Source organism: Pagrus pagrus (genome assembly GCF_965226575.1).
Source record: "Pagrus pagrus genome assembly, chromosome: 14".
NCBI classification, from domain to species: domain Eukaryota; kingdom Metazoa; phylum Chordata; class Actinopteri; order Spariformes; family Sparidae; genus Pagrus; species Pagrus pagrus.
This window is the reverse complement of record NC_140198.1, coordinates 5,760,691-5,781,578: the sequence shown is the minus strand read 5'-3', so window position 1 is coordinate 5,781,578 and position 20,888 is coordinate 5,760,691. Positions and strand designations below refer to the sequence as shown.

Genomic DNA, 20,888 nt, shown 5'->3' with positions numbered 1-20,888 from the left:
AAGGACAATAAAAATCATCATTTTAAGTCAGTTTTACTTTTTGTTCCTGCAGAGTTGCTGCTTCCTTTGCCCTCATTAAAGGGCTTGTAAATCCCATTTAATATACGTAAAATGTTTAGCTTGTAGTCTGAATCTGCTTTACATTGAAATGTAGTCCCTTAAAATGCTTTGAGACGTTTAAAACTTTCACTTTTTAACCAGATTTAGTTTAGTTTCCACTGGCTTTCATATAACCTGCTCAATGCTTACTGATTTTGGGAGATTTCAACCACAAAGGGTAAAAAAAACCTCTTTTTGCCAGTTTAACTTTGGTATCCCGTACTTGATGCTATAAGTGGGATAAACCATGATCTGTAATTATTTGTAGTTGCTGTCAAACCAGATCTGTTCCCAATAGTTTACAGCTACAGACGTCTCAGCCTAAAGCTTTTATTACCTCTGTATTTTACTCAGCGACGCTCTGTATTGGAGTGATTTATCTGGGATTGTAATGTGCCTTTCTTATACGTCAAATCCTGTCTGCTGCGCCGCAAATCCTCCAGACGGGGGGCTTTTTCAGGGGGAAAACCCATTATCGGCTTGTGCTATTGTGTCGCGTGGTCACATTCGCCAAAATACTGCCGGCGTCTGTCTTTGTATCTGATAGGGGCTCTGTGATTTATACCCCCCCTGCCTTTTTTTTTTTTGTGTAATTTATGCTCACAAAGGGGAGGGGCTTGCCCTCAATATACTCAGCTTTATGTTACCAGCCGATCAATAAAGATGCTCCCTCTCTTTCCTCTCTATCTCTGTCTCTCTCCCATCCACATCTGCTCAGCAGCCAATCCATCTAATGCAGTTTCCCCCTACTTGCTCTCGCTTCATCCACACCACCTCCCATCCCCTCTCTCCCTCTCACTCTCTCTCTCTCTCTCTCTCGCGCTGCACAGGTGATGTCATTCTTTTTCAGCTGGATTCTCCTCCCTTCTCCCTCCTCTCTCGCTCTCACTCTCTCCTCCGCTTCCCATTAGCGGCTGGCTCTCCACAGCGCGGCATCCTATCCACGGTAGCATCTCTCCGAGGGTGGGAGGGGGAGGAGGAATGCCGGCGTGAGGTGCGAGCGCTAACCAGGGAGGAAGAGAGCTTGAAGCTTGGGGTAAGGGAGCGGGGATCACTGGCCCTACTGCCATGGAGCTGCAGCGCTGGAGCTCTGTAGAGAGATAAAGAGTTACAAAGAGGCAGAGAAAGGAGTTTGACAGACGTAGACAGTGAATGAGGAAGAGAGAAAAGCTGCAGGCGGAGGATCCAGGCTTTTGGGAGGTGAGAGGGGGACTGTTTGGATGACTTTAAGCCAGGCAATAGGCTTCTTCCCAGGGGGCTGCAGATGCACAGACAAGCCCCTCTTTTCATCCAGCACTGGCTCGTCTATTGAGGAGAAGAAGCTCTGCACCTTTTTAAAGAAGGAAAGTGGATCTAGAAGAAGACAAAAATGACTTTCTACATTTAACTTTCAAGAGAAAAATCTACTGAATTTGGATGTTAAGTTGGATGGCTTTATCTTTGACCACGCAACCTCTGGGATTAGTTTTGAATGCCCTGCAGATTTCCAGCACTCAAGGTTTATTAGGAGTGTTTTAAGCTTCTCTGTTGCAGTTGCTTTAGTAGAATAGAGAAAGCTTGACATATAGATGGATCTGCCTTGACTCAAAGTCGACGTCTGACAGTCATTCCAGCCGATCTGTTCCTGCCAAATCAACACTGAGGATTTTTCTGGACAATTCTTCCTCTTGCAGCAAAGACACCGGCGTCAGCCCTTGCCCTCCTCTTTTTACTTATTTATTTTTTTTCTTCATCTCTTGGTGAACGAGGGGAAACTTCCCCTCGCTGCCACCCTCCCCTCCTGTGGAAATGGCTTTCCTGGTCCGTTGCTATGCCAACTGCTTGCAGCCGTGGTCCTCCAAAGTAAGCGATGTCGTAATCCCTTTTCTGGCCAGTGCCTCTGGCTTAGGATGCCGCCGCCTCTGTGTGTGTGTGCGTGTGTGTGTGTGTGTGTTACTGAGAAGGAGAGATAGGGTGTGGATGAAAGAAAATGATTTACATGCATATGACGAATTAATTTTGTGTGTGTGTTTATGAATGCATGCTTCATGCTTTGCTTCTTGCTTTAATTTGAATTTTAACTCTTGTGTCCTGAAAAAATACTGATACCCACACCAGCGGGTACCATGCCAAAGCTTTTTCACACTACGCTGTGAAGGGAGGATGAATTTAAGGACTAAAAAGATCGCCTGCACACTCTATAGAGAAGAAGAATACATGTTTTTAACCGTCTGCTTATTGAATTGTATGAAAAGAAGCCTGCTATATCTTGCTTTTGGTCTCTGCAGGAGTGGTTTATGCGTCCTAGCAGCTGCATCACTCCTCACTCTTCAATGGTTAAAATGATTTGATGGTTTCTAAAAATAATATTTAGAAGCCACAGAGCTCTGCAGCTATGACGGATATCTTTAAAATCTTTGTACTTTTGTTGATGGTTAAGTACTTGAAGGGGAGCAAAGATAATGGGACAGAGTTGGCGAATACAGGTGCACGAGTTATAGCATCTTAGTTTATATACAGCACCTGAAGAAATTGATTTGAATGCTTACAATTGAACAGATGGTATGATGAGATGTAAGATTTGATGCTGATGGGGGTAATTAATCATTTACACCAAACCCCAGTGAAAAAATTGTCATTTTTAGATAAAACTCAGCAGATAAAGTCCAATGGTGTTCATATCATTTGTTTTACTGTAAAACTGTCTGTGTATACATATAATCCTTGATTCGTCTAATTTGTCTATGGACTCCCAGTAGTCCGCAGCAGACTGGTGATGATGTAGCCCTGTGTATAATTAACAGTTGTATGTCCTAGTTTTAGCTGCTCAGAATAATCCGCCGGAGTTAGCCTAGCCCTTGGCGAACTTCACGATGATGCAAGCAAAGCAACTCTAGCGCATGAAACGTGATTTGCGTCTTTTATGGCTTCTTGTTTTTGTCGTTAAATATTTAAAAGTAAAAGGGCTGCATGCTGAGTGACGACATTGGCAGGACCTCTCTGCTGCACGGCCCATCGGCCGTCCGATAGATCCCCTACGTGTCTGTCTCTCTGGGAGCGTCTGTCTGGGTGCTGAACCTCAGAGATGTTTGTCTTCATTATGTATGTGTGTGTGTGTGCTTGTGTGCACATGCCGTCACTACGATAAGTGATAATTAGGTCCCTGGAGATGAAAGGGGGATAAAGTGAGAAGATGTTCAGTCTAAGATAACACATTAAGTCTGTGCCACACGCAGCCTCAGAACTTAAATACCTTATTACTCATCTTTATTGCTTCCCATCTCTCGTGTGATCCAAATTATTCATACTGTAGATCTCTCATTGCTTGTAAGGGGTCAAATGTCACTGCTGCGTAATGAAAACCTTGTAAATCCAATGTGCATGATGTTTTGTCAATCCCTTTGTGATGGCTCATCAGTGCTGGCATGCAAACTATACTTTTAACTGTGGATTTCTCACATCCTCCTTATCTTTACTGACATTGTATGTGACCTTCTGCCTTATTATGTAGGATCTTGCTCTTTCAGGTACGCTACACCCAGACCTGACAGATACTTGATCTTGGAGGCTGATGGTGATGTTGGAATAGATAGACTTATTTGGTTATTAAAGAATTGTCTCCAAGATGTGTAGGGAGCGTGACATTTTAACACTTGAAAAATCAACTTGTCTGTAGTTCTGCAATGGTTAATTAAGTTGGGAATTAAACTGAAAGTTATTTCTTTTTAATTACTTGAATTTAAACAGTTAAAAAGGCCCTTCAGATGTCCTTTCCGCCCCCCACCCCACCCCCGCAAATTATCAATTAACTATCACATTAGATGACGACATCAGACAGTTGGAAAGTTTAGCGTTTTACTTTAATGATTATTCCATTATTAAGATAGCTGCTAATTAATTTCACGATCGATAATCAACTAATCATTTCTGCTCTGATGACGCACTCTAAATGACCTCAGCTTTACCTTTGGCGTTTCTGTCACAACATTTCTTCTACTTAACAGCTGTCGTACACTAACACGAAAATATAAACTGTTGCAGGTTGTTTCCAGTCCAAGTTTCAGAGCAGGTGACCTCATTTGTCGCTCGTCGGCTTTTTTAAATCTCAAGCCTCCCGAGGCTTTTTTAGTCAGATGTTAGCTCATTAACGTTGTTTACAGCTAAATTTAAAGAGCAACTTTGACAAATCTCTTTTCATCTTTCATGCTTGGTCTTGCACTGTCTTCACTCGACCTGTTGTACCTGTATGTTATTACTGGTCCATCTATGCTGCATGAGTCAAGCTCATTTAGCTCATTTATCCTCAGTCCAGAGCCACTGAGAGTTTCATTCTCGCCCTGTTTGAAGTCCATAGTTAATTGGTCGGCGTCTGTGATGAGCCCACCTTTCGCAAAGGTTAATTAAGTTTCCCTCTTCCTCCCATTAGGAAACGTGTGCTCTGTCTGCAAATACAGCAGCAATCAGAAACACTGCAGTGAAGAGAGGCAAGGTAGAAGACGGGGAGAGTGTGAGGGTGGTCTGCGAAGGGAGTTGAATTCCCTAAAAAAGGATTTTGTGAATTCGTTCTGGGATCTCAAGAAAGGAGGGATGAGGAAAGGAAGAAAGATGAAGAGCCACGCTGCAGCGTGATTTGAAGTTTGATGGAGGAGGACAGAAAAAGTGATAAAAGATAGAAAGACAGAGAAAGTGAAAAATACATTAGTGAGAAAGAGAGAGCCTCTGAAGCAGTGATTTTTATTCCACAAGAGATTTTTCACAATTTTATCATTGACTGCTTTCTCAGAATGGCAGCCAATTATTTTCTCCAGAAGTCGGCCTCTTTCGGTAGCTTTGGCCGGCCTGCCCTGGCTGGGATCGGTGATATTCTTCACTGTAGTGATCTTGAATGATTCGCCAGCCAATACGCCGCCAGTCAGACGGTGGCAGCTTTGCATTTAATGCATTTTCGTACCACTCACAGGTTTGATTAGCCCAAATGAAATTTTGATCTGAAAACTAGTGAGCAGGCGACTGTTTGATTCATATGAATCATTTAGTTTTACTTCTCTACAGGGAATCTACAGCTGCCAACAGGCTCTTACAGTCATTTTACAGTCAGTTTCCCGCAGCCTTGTTTACTACAGACTCAGAGAATAACCCTCGAGGCTGAACAGCTATAGAAAGTTTAACAGTTTATTTAGCAATTGAGACACTTCTGTTCATTACTCTTCCAAACTGCAGCTCCTACCGTATAGCATGTCGTACTCTCTTGCTCTCATTTCTAACGTCAGAGGATAGTTATTGAAATATTGACTGTGTGGCTGGAAATTTGGCATCAGATAACAGACTGCCAAATGTAGGCCAGTGGAGCTGCTCTGTGGGGCCAGCAGGGCCATTTATTTCCTGACGCACTGAGCAGTTATGAGGCCTAGATTTATTTACATCTCCAATAAACAACACAGAACTTAAAAACCGAGGTCTGCTTGCGCTAGAATAGCCTCCCCTACGAGTCAGCAGTCGGATGCTGCCTTTAAGAGGCTTTCAACGTCTTGCTTTCTTTTTTTATTGTTCTATTGTGTTGTTTTTATGGGCGAACTGTCCCTTTAAATCACGTCCTGCTCATCCCGGTGGAACACAACCCCAGTCTACATCCTCCCGCTGCTGCAAGACTTGTCAAAATGTTCTGCTGCTGAACTCTTTGACCCTCCCCGCTGCCAACATGGGACCTGTTCTCTGCTGAGCCCTCTGAGCTTCTGTTTTTTTGCGCCTCCCTCGTGTTTTCTCTCCATCTCTGTCCCTCTCTTCTTTCTGTTTTTAGCCGGGACTTCCTACTGTCTTCCTCTGTCCCCTTTCCTTCCTTCCTCGTCTGTTTTTAGTAAGGGACTCTTCTGTCTTCTACTACTTGTTCATCTCTTCTTCTCTCTTGCCCTCTCTCTTTTCCGCATCTATTATTCAAACATCAATAATGGGGCCTGTTGTTGTTGTTGTTGTTGTTGCCAGCCTGATGCTGCTGTTGTTGCTGCCCTGCTGGGGCTGTATCCTCACTCATCTGCCGCCTCCTGTCTTATAAATCACACCAACTCGTTCTAAAACCATCTGCATCCTCACATGTCCAACCTTTGCTCTTTTTTTCTGCACCAAATGGCACCCATTACTTACTAACCCATCCAGATGCCTCGCATTTAGTTTCCACTCATCTCTCTGTGGCTTGGCATAAGAATGAACCTAAAAAAGTCATCAAAAAGTTGGTTTTTGCCTCCCAGCTAAGGACGAGGAAGCAAAATTAAGACTTGCAGGAAAAAATGTGTGGAGAAATATAGCCAGTATCTATCTGTTGCTTTAAAGGAACCGCAGGCTGCTACTCAATCTTCCTTCTGCTCAGTTGAAAGACTACTACTCGATTCATAAATGCCTTTTGAGAAATGTGTCTTCTTTAGTCTCTGTAGCCGCCATCAATCATTTCCAAACAGATAAGCTTTTGCTCGAAGAACAGGAAGTGTCATGCTTCGCTGATAGGAGGATTTGTGTTCAGCATAAGCACATAACTGGAGATAATTGTAATAATCCCGACTCCTCTTGGCAGCAGACTTCCCTGGCAAGAGTGCAGCAGGGCCAGACTCTGGGTTGACCCGGGCTGCTCCCTTTGCTTCCCTTGCAATCAATGCTGAACATTGGTCTAATCAGTTTGCGTGGGGCCCATGCTGCGTTGAATAGCAATGGAGGTGTTGCTATAGCAGAGAGTTTCAGTGGGATGATGGATTCAGTGCCAAGGCGAGCCAAGTCGGACGGATGGACAGGCAGACGGACAAAGCATCTGGCAAAGCAAATAAGTGCCACTCTCAACCCAAATCATTCATGGAAACATGGACCATAAATTGCTATAAAATAAATGGTTTAATTATACAAAGTGGAACCAGCGAGGTTAATGGTTGGTGGTTCAAAGTAGATTTAAATGAGGAAAGAAATTAGAAAGAGAACAAAAACTATTGTGCTGTTCAGTTTCGTCAGACTTCTGTTTGAACAGCTTGATGCTATATTTGATTCAAGCTCGATAACCGGCCTACCATTCATCATCGGATCAGATGGGATAGATGGCTACATTAAACTGCTGAACCTCTATTGAATGGAATAAGGAGATTAATTATTCTTCAGTACAGTCTGTTGACCCTTTCGCTCAGTGCTGTGGATTCATGCCCAGACAGCGTTACGAGTCTGATTAGGAACCGAGCGCCTCAAAGCTTTACACTTTTTTCCAGGAGGTACATAGTCAGATGTCACTCTGGGGGATAAAGATAACGCCTCAAGTAATTACCACACTGATGTCAATTCAAAGATGAAATAAAGTGATTGACACGGTTTAATTGGGGGAGCGACTGGCGGAAACCTTGTCCAAGAAAGTTTGGTCACGTCGAACAAGTTCCCCAGAGAGACTTTTTTTTTCTCATATTGACCAGTTCCAGGTTTATCCTTCTGTCATGGTGCCTTTGAGACAGACGATTAACTTGTAGAAGTTCGAAGAAGAGTGTCTGTGAAATATCTTAGAATAGATTCTCTTTAAGGTCCACTTTGTAAGAAAGTTGGTTTTTGAGCCTCAATCCCAAATCCAGGGATACGGACACTTTGGGACCGCAGGTCAGATCGTTTGCCATCCCAAAGCCTCGGTATTTGACGAGTTGGAAATGAGACTCAAATATCAACTTTCTTACAACATGGATGGTTAAACTTTATAATCAAGCTTTAAGTAAACAGTAATCAAGCCTTTGAATGGTAGTTTCTAACCTCAGAAAAACCAGTGGGAAAACATATTTTACTCATTACTTGAGAGGAGCAAAAGGAGCAAACCAAAGTTTCTTAATGCCAGTGGCCCATGTAATGGCTATTGTAGACCAAAACAAGACCCAAGACATTCAAATTAGCTTTTTTAACACAGAAGGTGACATATAAATACTGTCAGAGGCAAGTGTGGTCATGATAATTACCCTCTGTCTCAGCAAGAAGTTACAAAGAAGTCAAATAAGGAAAAAAAAATGCTAGTGTATGAGACTGTGTTGCTTAGGAATAAAGTTGAACTAAAGGTTTTCAGCATATTTTATACATTTTAGTTATTAAAGAAATGTGCGGTCAACAGGTTGGAGTAAGCTGTCGATCATAAAATGCACTTTAATCCTCCGCACCATCAGATCAGTGGATGGAAACCGCAGACACCATTAAAAGAGTATTAGATCGTTGCACCGTCTCTCCCCTGGTACCTGAATATGTTTGCAGAACCATTTTTGTGCACTAAGAGGGTGACCTTTGCCAGGTGATGTAATGCCACAGCCTCTTCACGTTGGCCTCAACAGATTTACTCTGACCTCGAGCCCACAGACAAACTGATTGACAGACTGACGGGACTCACGCAGGGTGTCAAGGTAACGTGGCCGCTGAGCCCAGAGAGACGGAGGGCGATGGTGGTGAGATAAAGCATGAGCAGAGAGAGTAAAAGAGTGAGAGACAAAGACAGAAAGCAGAGAGAGAGGGGGAGCATCTGAGCGAGAGGCAACAATAGAGAGAGAGAGTGCTTTTAGCATGCCGAGGGAGGTCTAGGATATCATATGCACAGGAAGTAGGGGTGATAAAGATCAATATGAGTTGCATTAGGCCAGGCCAGGCCCAACTCTGCTCCCATTGGTCATGAATCACTATTGAGTCCTTTTGAAACATTTGTTTTTCTTTGTAAGTCTGGCGATTTGAAAGATAAAACTGAAACATCACATGTATGTATACGCACAACATGCAGCATTGTTAGCTTGTGAGCACATTGTATCATCTATATGAGAAAATGGAGGTCTCATAACTTGCATTATTTAAAGTCACTTCAGTGTAACCTCTGTTGGAGTTTGAATGGACCCTCCATTTGCCTTTGTCACATCCTAGTGTTTTGAGAAATTACTGAGGTACAGTAACTGCTCTTTGTACTGAGTACCATGTTGAGATTTAGGTTCACTGTGTAGATCTACCTGCTACTCCTTAGGATTCAGATTGAATAATTAGGGAACAGCGGTGTCTAATTCAAGGACGCTACAACTACAGACATAAATCCAGTCTGGAAACCCTTATTTATACAGGAATAAGGCTGCAGCTAACAATTATTTTTATTGATTTATTTTCATGATCAATCGATTCATTGTTTAATCTATAAAAATATGAAAAAATGCTCATCACAATTTCCCAGAGCCCAAAAATGACGCCTTCAAATTGCTCCTTTTGTCCAACAAACAGTCCAAAATCGAAAAAGTCTTCTTTTATATCACATAGTTTTTGCAGAGCTTTTCTTCCAACAGCCTACTACACTCACGATACAGTTTCATTCCTGATGTCTAGTCAGTAAGTAGCCTTGACATTGTTTTTGAGTCATTCATTCCACAGCTGATCTTTGGGGTGACCTACCACCACATATTGGCCACAATTGATGGCCAGACATCCTTTTTAAAAATGCACGTATCCTCAAATTTCATGACAGCACCAATTCTCTTTCCAGCTATTGTCCAGACAAAGGTCACAGGCATCCACTCTCAGCTGATTGAAAAGGCTCTTGCTCGCTTAGTTTACCCGTCTTCACCTTTTGTTGTCGATCTAAGAAGTAAATGCAGTGCTGTCTGATTGTTTGAATGGGAGCAGGGGTATGAAAGAGCCAGTGTTGTGTCCTGAATGGTGTAATTACTGTCCATTAGCTGTGATAGCTTGAAATTCGAGAGTGAAAAGCCCACTCAGGCCCTGTATGCATTAACATACATACAGTGTGGCTGCAGGTCAACATCGCTGGGCTAAATGGAACTGAAAGCGAGGCTGCTCGTGTGGAGACGCACTCTAGCCTTTGTGCACAAACGCATACACATCTGTGTGAGCCCTGCCTTCTCACTCTGTTTAACACCCACTAATGCAACACACACACACACACACACTCAAGCCTCCATACTTGCAATGGTCAAAACAAAACACCCACATGCATACAATACATGTGCACACATACACATAAATTACTCCCCCTCACTTTATATATGCAGACTCCACCCACCGGAGCTCTGTCAGTCATGAGCTGCTACCCCCACCCTTGCACATACACTCATCCTAGTGCTGATATTTCAACCACCCACAGCCCCCACCCCCCCAATTTCCCTTGCTCCCATTATCTCACCGTTATTGATCCTCATCCCCTCCTCTGCCTGCGCAGCCAGAGAGCCTTTACTGGATAATTTTCAAGGGCATTTATTAACACAAGATGGGATGGATGGATGGATGGATGGATGGATGGATGGGTGATTGCTCTGTGGGTGTTTTTGTGAATTTGTGAGAAAAAAGACAAAGAGCGAGAGAGGGCAGAGAGAACGCAGACAATGTGTGGTTTGCCTGTATGAAAACAAATGTGATCAGGAAGCAGGAAGGTCAGTTTGGCATCGCAGAAACACTTAACCCTACTCATCTGCTAATAAATCTTTTTCTTTTTTTAATATGTTGAAACACACAGACACACACTGAAGCGATTAACCTTTAAAGCGAGCGATTCTTTGTGTCGTAGAGGCCATTTACTCATTCCTGACATAAAACGTGCCGTTTATCTGTTCAGTTCAGTGAATAGAAAAACGATTATTTCTCTGCTTTTCAACTATTATCGTAACCGCATTTCAGCGTTCACATTTTTCACTCTGAATATTCATTACCACATTCAACTCCTTGTGCACATCTGTAGACTGTCACGTTGAGACGCACTGACAGCAGCATGGAACGCTCGCACCAAACGCAGCCAATGATTATAAATTCAAACCATAATGGAAAGAGTGGCTTTTATTTTTCAACTGTATCAGCGCCAGTTCAGCTCATATCTCGCTTCGACTTCTCTTTGTTGTCAAGACCAGTTTTTCGCTGGTAAAATAATAAAATGCCGGAGTTCAGGATACGGGTTTGGTCGGCGGGCAAACAAAAGTTAATTTCCTGTCCTGTCTGCCCCTGGTACCGGAATCGTAGTCGTTTCTGTCCGGGCTGGAGACCTGAACGGGATCCAACATCAACGAAAACAGAACCAAAGGGTGGAGCTGCCCCCTGCACCCGGCCCCTGGGTCAACCTGTAGGGGTGCCAGGGACGCGCTGCATGTGTGTGTTTGTATGTGTGAAGTAGTGTGGGTTGGGCTAGAAGGCAGGAAGCATCTGTTAACAGAGGGGAGCCAGGAGGTACTAAGCTGCATGTGTGTGTATGTATCCGTGCACATGCATGTACTTGTGTGTGTGTGTGTGTGTGTGTGTGTGTGTGTGTGCATGCACAAGTAGTCGTGTCAGTATTAAAGCCAAGTGTTTAGCCTTCCCTCCTGTATCCGGCAGACCTGGCCGTGGCCCACCTTCCTCAGGGGCCCAGACATAGACGCCTTGCAGCTTCCTGTAGCGCGCACACACTCAAACATACATGCACATATTCTCACAGAACAAAAGAAATACTTGAAATTGATTTATAATGAAGTTGGCTTGATTTTGAAACCTGCATAAATATTACATATTAAAGCCAGTGAAGTCTGTCCAGCATACAAAACACATAAGGTGAACCTAGTAGCATCGATAAAGCTGCAGCAACTTGGATGTCTTTCTGTTAATAACCGTAAAATCAACCAATCGCATATAGATCCTTTATCTTAGCATCAGTTTGTATTTACGTTGTTCTCCCACAGCAGGAAGATAAAAGAGGAGTTGCAGAGTATTGAGTGGGTGGGAGAAAGACAAGATGGATGCGAGAGAGAGGAGATGGATTGGGAGGACAAGGCTGAAATGGCACAAAATAAATCTCCTTTTTTCAAAAAAAAAAACCCACCTGGATGAAAAGATGGTTGAGGGGTGCCGCATCAGACAATCCAGTGACTGTCGGAAAACATAGACTTTTATTAAAAAAAAAACCAATATTCCCTTTTTCAGTGGTGAAAACTGCCCAGTGCTGTTGGCCTTAACTGTCCTGAAACATTTAACCTCAGACACAAAAATGTCCTCACCCTGGTGTTGAAGCGTGTACAGGAGGAGGGCAGACAGGCAGCGACAGGTTGAAATTTCCTTTCAGAAACAACAAATGCTGTTTGGCAGCAACTGTTTGCTGCCTGCTGCCACACACACACACACACACACACACACTCTAGTTACCAACTGGGAGGAATTTCCACTAAAGCCTGGTTGTAATACCTTCAGTCCTCCAGAGAAGAATACTTGACTCTGCAGGGGTGCCGACCCATTCTAATTAGCTTCTTCGCTGTGTAAGCCGCCAGAAAACTGAATGAGTGGTAAAGACTGTGTGGGACGAATGAGCGTGCAGCCAATTTAGAGCCATTACTCACCAAGAAAATCCAGACTGGCGTAGCTTACACTGATGAAGCGAGTGCGGCACAGACATTATTTCATGTTCCAGGTTGTTATTACATTTACAAGTCAAGTCTGTTGCCTGAATAGTTCTTGTAAAATTCCTTGTAAAATCAGTTGCATGGTTTCTCTAATATCTATTAAACTTGGGCAAGGAATCTTGTACTTGTGACTTGGACTTGAGTCAGACTCTAATCACTTATCTGGCTATATATCTCTTTATGTTTATTTATTAATTTATTCGTTTACCAGAAAACATAATCAAAAACGTTTCAGTTTACACATGAATGTAAATGTGCCGGAGTTGGCTAATGAGCTCATTTTCATACACAGTCCCTGGATACATTCTGACAAATAAACGCCTAATGCCATTAATGTAATGATTCAACAAGTACATCAATCCAATCCAATAATAAATATATTACAGAAGTAACAAAGACTTATTAATACATGAGAGTGTATCATGTAGTTCTCAGGAAGATTGCAGTATAAGGATCTCCTAATTAGAGTATAATTTGCTATAATAGTGTCTAAGTATAGTGTATTTTAGGTCTAATAAGGCATTAAATGTGGTTTCTAATTACAGCCTGATTAGTCGTATAGTTTTATACTGACTAATAAAGAGTAAATGATGTCTAATTTGCAACCTTGATTTTTGTACTTAAGCAGTCAGTCATATTGCACAGGCATGAAGTAAAGGTACCTTTGACCATGTACACCAGACAAACTTGAAGCAAAAAGTTTCGGGCGTGGACTTGCTTGAAACTGATTATATGTCTCGACTTTACTCAGGACTTTATAGCCCAGACTTGAGACATAATGACTTTGTCCCACCCAATTTCAACATTTGTCATTTTCCCATGGAAATATACACCTTCAGTTTCAGTTCCAAATAAATATTTGAGTAACAATACAGTTCTGATTCAGTACGGGCGTCCATTGTTCAGGGCTTGTTCCCTGTGTTTGAGATGACAGCAATGTGTCCAGGATTTAGGAATGTGTGGATGAGTCATTAAACATGAAAAGAGGGGGCAAAGAAAGACCAAACGTATGCAGACACACCGTCTGTCTTTTCCCTTTTCCTCTTTCCTTTCTGTTTACTGACTTTGTTTATCCGTCCTTCCTTCCCTCCTTCGCTGAGTCCCTCTCCTTCATCACTCTCAGACAACTGGGGCAAAAGTCACAGGCCTTTGGCAGCATTGGTGACAGTGCCATTCAGCATCCCGTCTGTCACAATACTGGCACGACAAAATGTGGATCCTGCCAACTAATGGCTGTTTATCCACCGTAGGAGCTTGCCAGCCGCTCTCTGTCCAGGCTCAAAACTTGCCAACCAATGATAACCTCGTACCTCACAAACAGGTGCCTGCCAACTCACAGGATGCTGGGTTTTTTCCCCTAACTGAGATTAAAATGTGTTTCAGAGAGATTTTTCTAGGCAATGTGTTGCTATGCAGAATCCCCACCTTATGTTGGGAAATAAAGTTTTGTTTCGAGCTGCCAGTTTCAGGTTCCAACCATTAGTGACTCAATTTCTCTTCCAACACATTTCTGGGCATATGTTGCTGTAAAAAGTACTGCAGAGACAATTCACATAGTTGCATATTGCAACAATAACTTTATCATTTTTGGCAATATTGTGCTGCTGAAGTTAAGCGTCAGTATTGCGTCAAAACGTATTTGCAGGTATTCAGTATGCTTTCAACTTACAGCTTAGTTCCATCTTACTTAGTTACATCTACATGTATGGCTGGGTATTGTTAAAACATTTTTTCATATGATACCTTTTCGACACCAATTCTTACATTACACATACGAGTGGTGAGAGCCGTCTCTGGGTATTACCTTATGTTTTTCCTGCATGCCTAGAGACGGCCAATATCCAGCACTATAAGATCTTAGCACTTAACGAGCATGCTGCATGCTTATTGGCTCACTGACGCTGATGAGATTAACTCCTTAGGTATTGAATAACAAGACATTTTTCAATACTCGATAGTATCGAGGCAATTTGGTCGGTGCCATACCCGGCCACAGGAACTTGTAATGTGTATCAATGCTTTATCTAGTGTGCAGAATTTTCCATTCTTTGGTTGTATTCCTGTCCAGTACCTTCTGTTTGTCGTGTTTGGATGTGCACGCTTTTGTATACTTCAATCATCAGGCTTATTCTCTCTGACTTCCTCCGGAGTCGCAGACGCCGTTATTCAACTGAGTTGTTCTCCCCGATGACTAAACGGAACATCATGCTTCCTTGCTTCCTGAACAGAACTCCTCTCAATGCATGATCAAGTGTTTATTCTAGTGGGAAAGGGTGTTTATTCTCTTAGCTCTGCTTTAATCTTCGTCTGCAGTCCTGAAGAATACATGAGTAAACAATGTAAAAACGGCAGCAACACGCAAGCATTTTAAGAGACACTTTTTAGAAAGTCGGGCCGGCAGAAGAGATGGAGGTAGCCTCACCGAGAGAGACAATCCATGTGTCTGAATCCTTGTTGGTGTGTATGCACTTGCAGTCATCTCTGCTTGACGGTGTTTGAGTCCTCATCTCCTCATGTGGTCTCCTGCTAACTCCACCCTCCTCTTTCCTTCCCTCTCTCTGTGGCATGTCTGCCTTTGCAGTTGTCACCTCCAATTCCAACTTCTATTCATTACATCTCCCCTTTCCCCAGCTGGCAAACACACACACACACACACACACACACACACACACACACACACACACACACTGTCTCTTTCTTGCACTGCCATGGTAGCTGAGATATGGTAGTCTGGACTGAGGTAGAATTGGATTCTTAAGAGAATATTTGAGACGGTTTATCTTCATCTGTTCACTTCATCCTCATTCGACCCTTTGCTTTCAGTCCTATCTCAGTTATATGCTCCTCACACCCTATGCTACCTTTGCTCACTCTCTCACACACTCACACACACACACACTCTTTCAATCGAGCCTCAGTCGTGTGATGCTCTTTGCCTCGCTCACTGTCTCCTCTTACACTCTTTCATTTTGACTTTTCTCTCTCTCAGTCACATTCTCACTCTATTTTCTCCCCATCTCCATCTGTCTCCCTGCACTGCATCTTACTCCAAGCGTCCGTGGACTTGCCAGTAATAGAGTGGAGCATCGCTGTGTGCCGAGCCTATTCAATAGGCTCAGTGTATGTTTTACTGAATGGAGCCCGTAGTATATTCCATCTGTGTGTGGGTTGGCATGACTTCGTGTTGTGTATTTCTTTTTCTGTGTGTTGCTGTAGGCCTTCCTCTGTGCGTAGATGTGTGTGTATTTTATGTGCATGTATTTTCCACTCTGTATTGCTCATGAGTGTGTGTGTGTTTGTGCATGTGCGTTTCCCGACATCGTCCCCCTCTCACGACTTTAGACCGAGCCAACAGTGGCCTTGATTGATCAAAGCTTTCTTCAGCGCTACAGGGCTAAATCTGGAGCTTCAAAATGTGTGTGTCCCCTGTACCAGAGAGCAGAGCCAATGTTCTCACCTGGCTAGTCTGATGAGGCAACTTGCGGTCTTTTTCGCTCCTACCTGCTGCCTTTGATGCATAAATGGGGATCCAAGTACGGGAAAAAATGCAAGAATTGAGGATTTCTCCCAAAAAGTAGACAGAAAGTGGTGAAAACCAAAAGAGAAGGTGACGCAGTAGCGACAGGGGGACTGGAGAGTGGAGGCTGTAATGAGGGAGTGAATCATTGGACATAGAGAGAGAGAGAGAGAGAAAGACACACAGGCGAGTTAATAACCAAGACTATCAAAGCGAAGAGGTGAGATCGGCCGGAAGGAGACAATGCAAAGAGACAGAGCGACTCGTAGACATGTAAAAACCCAGCGGAAATCCGATTCAGATATCAGGTTGAGTATCACATCAAAGGAAGGATAGCTCATTTGTGCAGCCAGACTGTTGCTGCATTGTGTCTGTGTGCTGAGGTGAACTGCTGCTGTCTGTGGTGCAACAACCTGCTCGGAGATGCATCAACACATGGTGACAGCTGTTACAAGTGGAGACATATGTTAACAGCTAAGGTTTAACGTGTGATTGTATTCTAAATATATACTGGGAAGGCTTTTTATAGTATTTACTTTCTATTGAACGCCTTTTTTTTTCATGAAGCTTCTATTTATAAAGTTGTTGCTAGAAAGTGGAGCTTACTTGTTGCAGCGATTGTGAGTCACTTTGGCCTTCATGTGGAATACACTCACTCGAAACATGACAAAGACGCTTCCTGTTATGTAATCAAAGGAAATGCAAGGTTAGCCGGTGCACTTTAAACAGAATATACCAATCCTTATTTGAAAGTATTCTCATTTTTGACATTGTGCCCTGGTTGGAGCACCTGTCAGAAGCGAGACAAAGCCGTTAAACTCGCAAGTCTTTACTGATCAAGATATTTCATGGCAGTCACTTTTTGAAGCCAGCCTGCGACCTCAGCACACAACAATTCATATCTTTCTCTTTCTGATGCAGTCCAAAACAAATCGAGTACCTGGTTCTCTTTTTAATATAGTTCCTCTGGTGTTGTTATGTAAATGTCATATTTTAATTTGTCAAAGGTTACATGTTTCATTTTTTAATGTACCTATTCTGCACATGCAAGCAAAGACACATTTCTGCACAAAAAAAGGTAAACAATTAAGTTTTTTCTATTTTCTATGACTCAACAGCTTGATATCTACAATATATTGTTAGTGGAAAAACATGTGTTTACAGTAAAAGTATAAAAAGGAACACAGATATTAACATACCATTGTTCTTTTACTACCGAGTGGTGGTTGTGTTGCTTGGCTCGTTCTCCTCAAGTCATGTCAACGTAGTTTGTCACTGCTGACATCTACAGGCCGACCGTGCTCATGTCATATACCCGACTGGTGACCTCACTACCCATTACCATCCCTGTATTTACTCAGCTGGGGGGTTATGAGTAGTGTATAGCTGCTACATCCAGCTGAGCGACTTGCAAAACAGGACTTCATTGCACCACAGCTTGTGTACATTTTCAGTCAGAAGGAATGAGCTGGTGACTTTTTCGTTGAGGATTTTCTTTTTGGGGAAGATGATACTTGAATGAACATTGATCAGCAATAGCCTTTTTTGTATCTGAGAATTGAAATTATTTTTTGGGTATTTGTGGTTAGTTGGTTTGAGTATAACCAGGATAGTTCACATTTAAAAACGTGACAAAGGAAGATCTTGCAGAGCACCAACTCGCGCTGATGTTTTTTATCTAATTGGATTTATGAACACGTAAGGGACACGTAAAATAACATTTGTCCGCTAAAACAAAGATTTCTCATCGATTGCCAGCAAAATTAGCAAGCTAAAACCTGAACCTCTCCAAAGACTTCAGCATCTGTTCGGAGACACTGAACTGAATAACTTTCTCTCTGCTATTGTCATTATTGTTTTCCCTCCGCAAACACAACATTGTCTTTAAATATTCATTAAGCTTTGTTTCTGTCATTGTTTATTGAACCCGTTTTAATTATCATCCTCGTCAGGATTCATCAGCCTCATCACATTTTCTTTAATTACTCAGCTAAGCCATTTGTCCCCTTTATTATTCATCTTAATGTATTGTTCTCACTCTCGCTGCCGTTCCTCTCTGTCTCATTATGTGTGTTGATTTATATGTCTTCGTCATGCTCCATCTCTTTTGATAAATCTTCTGTCCTGGTCTCAAGTCTCAGGTGTGTCCTGCCCTGCAGTCATTAAATGGTCTCTGCACCCTAGCAAAGCGTACGCTAAAACAGCATCGGGTCATTTTCTAATAATTCATGCAAAAAGGAATTGAACTAGCAGCAATGTTTTAAAAACTGATCAGATGAGGCTTTTATGACACCCTCCTTTGTCATGAGTTTAATGGTGCAGGTGCCTTTTGGGACCCTTAACCAGCCAATTCCAGACTATTATGCCAGACGGACCAGGACTCATCCATTAATGTCTTCAGGTTTCCAAAAACATCTCTCTAAGCATGACCTACAATGTAGCAAGGATTATCCAAACACTAAATTGCCTTTGGGAAACCCAGTCTCTTGTCTGTGTAGCCAAATGGCCAGTCTGGGCTTTATAGCCCATTTTATCACTGAGGAAATAGGAGGAACAGAGCACTCAGGCCCACAGCTAGTTAATCTCATTGTTAAAATTGGATGCAATAAGTGACCTGAGTTTGGTTTTATGGAAGAAAGAAAAAGAAAGCATTAACCTAATATGTGTTTTAATAAAGTCAGCTTTGAAAATGCAGAGTGGCCATTTGTATGTTGGTTAATGTGCCTTTGTCCATGTTTGATAGATTGGTGGGGGGGAAGGATCATTATTTGGGTGGTAAACGGCTATGAACACAACATAGTTTTAGCTTGTTGGTCTCAGACGCTGTAGAGAACAGACACAAATGGTTAAGCTCAAATGGGCGCAATGAAACTGGTGATGGAGAAGCAAATCAGCTTGGAGCGGCTTGGCTCAGCTGGGCCAAAAGTTCAAGTGGAAAAGCCCCCAAAAGTCTTTATATGGCTCAGGGGGCCATTGATGCTCAATTAGCTGTGTGGTTGTTATTGTGCTGAGCACCAGGTCAGATCGGATGTCATATTTTAGAGACATCATAATAGAGGACGAATACCACTACATTGATGTTATTTTTCACAGACATATAACAGGAAATTGAGACCTACCAAAGTTCCTGTAATGAGGGACAAATACTACTCAAAATGTTGATGGATTGGACATCATTGGCGACAGCGTTAGGAACATACAGCGATATCAGAAATTGATTTTCTGTATTAGTCACAGCATATTGCCCAGCCCTGCCAGATGTGTTCTTTGTTCATGACATTAGCCAATTATTCATTTATAAGCCACCGAACTAGGGAACGACTTGATGTTTCAACAGCTTCAGCCTGGTTCCTTACAGGGTTTTTTCACCCTTGGTGGCTGCTGCATCTTTCTTGATATGAATGTTTCCTCTCCCTTACTGTGATTGATGATGAGGTGCGTTCCTCTGGAGTTAATCAGAGTCTGTAAGTGACTGATGGTGTGAAACCTCGGTCTGTTTGCCTGCGACATAACATTTAAAGCCAGCTTGATCCTCCTATGATTGCGCCCGCTCGTTGACATGATAGAATTGTACAGCTGAAGGAAGCTTGCACATTTATATTTAATCTCCTAACTCTCATCCTTAATGCATGAGGAGAATGGAAGACCCCCTAACACCCCGACATACCCAACCCCCCCCCACGACTCGGCCCCGCTGGGAGAGGGAAAGAGGAGGATTAGAGCAGGATTAAGTCTTGGGTGTGAATAGGAGCCACGAGACCACCACAATTATTCACTTCCCCCATCACTTTCTCAACCTGACTCCCCCTACCAGCCTTCACTCACACACACACACATGAACTTTCCTCTGCCTGTCCTTGCCATATTTCATTACCTGGCACCTTCAAAACACACACTTGGAGCAGTGAGGAACTTTTCTCTCATACTGTATCCAACCATAATTTCATACCTTAAGTCTTTTTTCTTAGTGAGGAAATAAATCCAACAAAGGGAGCATTAGCTGGATGAATTTCACGATTAGATCACAAACACTCCTCCATCGAGGACTTCCTCAGGCACAGTCAAGAAGCGTGGATGCCGAGTAGAGCCAGATCAATGTATTGTACCTTCATTTTTATCAGTCAGTAGTGGATGAACACAATAATGTGAAGTGCTCTACCCATTAATTAATGCCATTAGGAACATAAATGTAAGTCCCCTATGCCTAAATGACAGAGCTAGTACTTTAACAGCTTGATGAATCCAGCGAGTTTATTTTTTTTTTTCATGTCTGCAATGGGTTTAAGTGTGTTTCTGAAAATATTAGACTATCCCTTTACCTTTTAATGACCTTGCTTGTTTCCTTTGCACAACTCTTCCCTACAGCAGCTCCGAAATTACCAAATGTTGGTACAGTTTCAGCAGCATCTGCCACAATTGATTGCACATCTGCATTTTCACTGAGCTCCTGATCCTGATACAGACAGTCACATTCACTACTGAATTGCCAAACCTTAACCCTGACCTTCCTGTTACGCAACTTTGAAATTTTCATTGTAACTCACAACAACTAAACGACCTCTTGAACCCCTAAAGCACTTCTCTTTGAAACTGAAATTTCGCGGCCAATGGAAAAGTTTCTGTTTGATTCCTAAACTTTGCCCTACTGTTCTCAGCCCCCTAATGAGCCTCACAAGATGAAAGTCTCAACGTAACTTTTTTCGGTCCTGATCGGCTCAGCGGTATGACACATTAACTTCTGTCTCAATGTACGTGGATTCTGGTGAATTGATTAAATGGATGCAGGGTGGGAGCTTCATCATCGCCGGCTTATAACTGCTCCATCACACAGAAATCAATAAATACTTACCTGTAATAAAATTAGCAATCACTCTCTGTCCCCCCCGCAAGATTTACCCGTCTCT

At 42.6% G+C, this 20,888-nt stretch overlaps 1 protein-coding gene across 9 annotated transcripts in view; it reads left to right on the top strand.

Moving 5' to 3' along the window:
• rapgef6 (Rap guanine nucleotide exchange factor (GEF) 6) overlaps positions 1-20,888 on the top strand; it is a 153,325-nt gene that overhangs the window by 74,543 nt on the left and 57,894 nt on the right. The window contains exon 1 of one of the 9 annotated variants that reach the window (XM_084374418.1): positions 1,068-1,941. The exons of 7 other annotated variants lie outside the window; for them this stretch is intronic. In XM_084374418.1, the coding sequence (XP_084230544.1) occupies positions 1,888-1,941 (54 nt within the window). In that variant the 5' untranslated portion in view covers positions 1,068-1,887. Of the gene's footprint in view, positions 1-1,067; positions 1,942-20,888 lie in introns of those variants that run through there. One more of the 9 variants, XM_084374419.1, reaches the window with a different exon arrangement.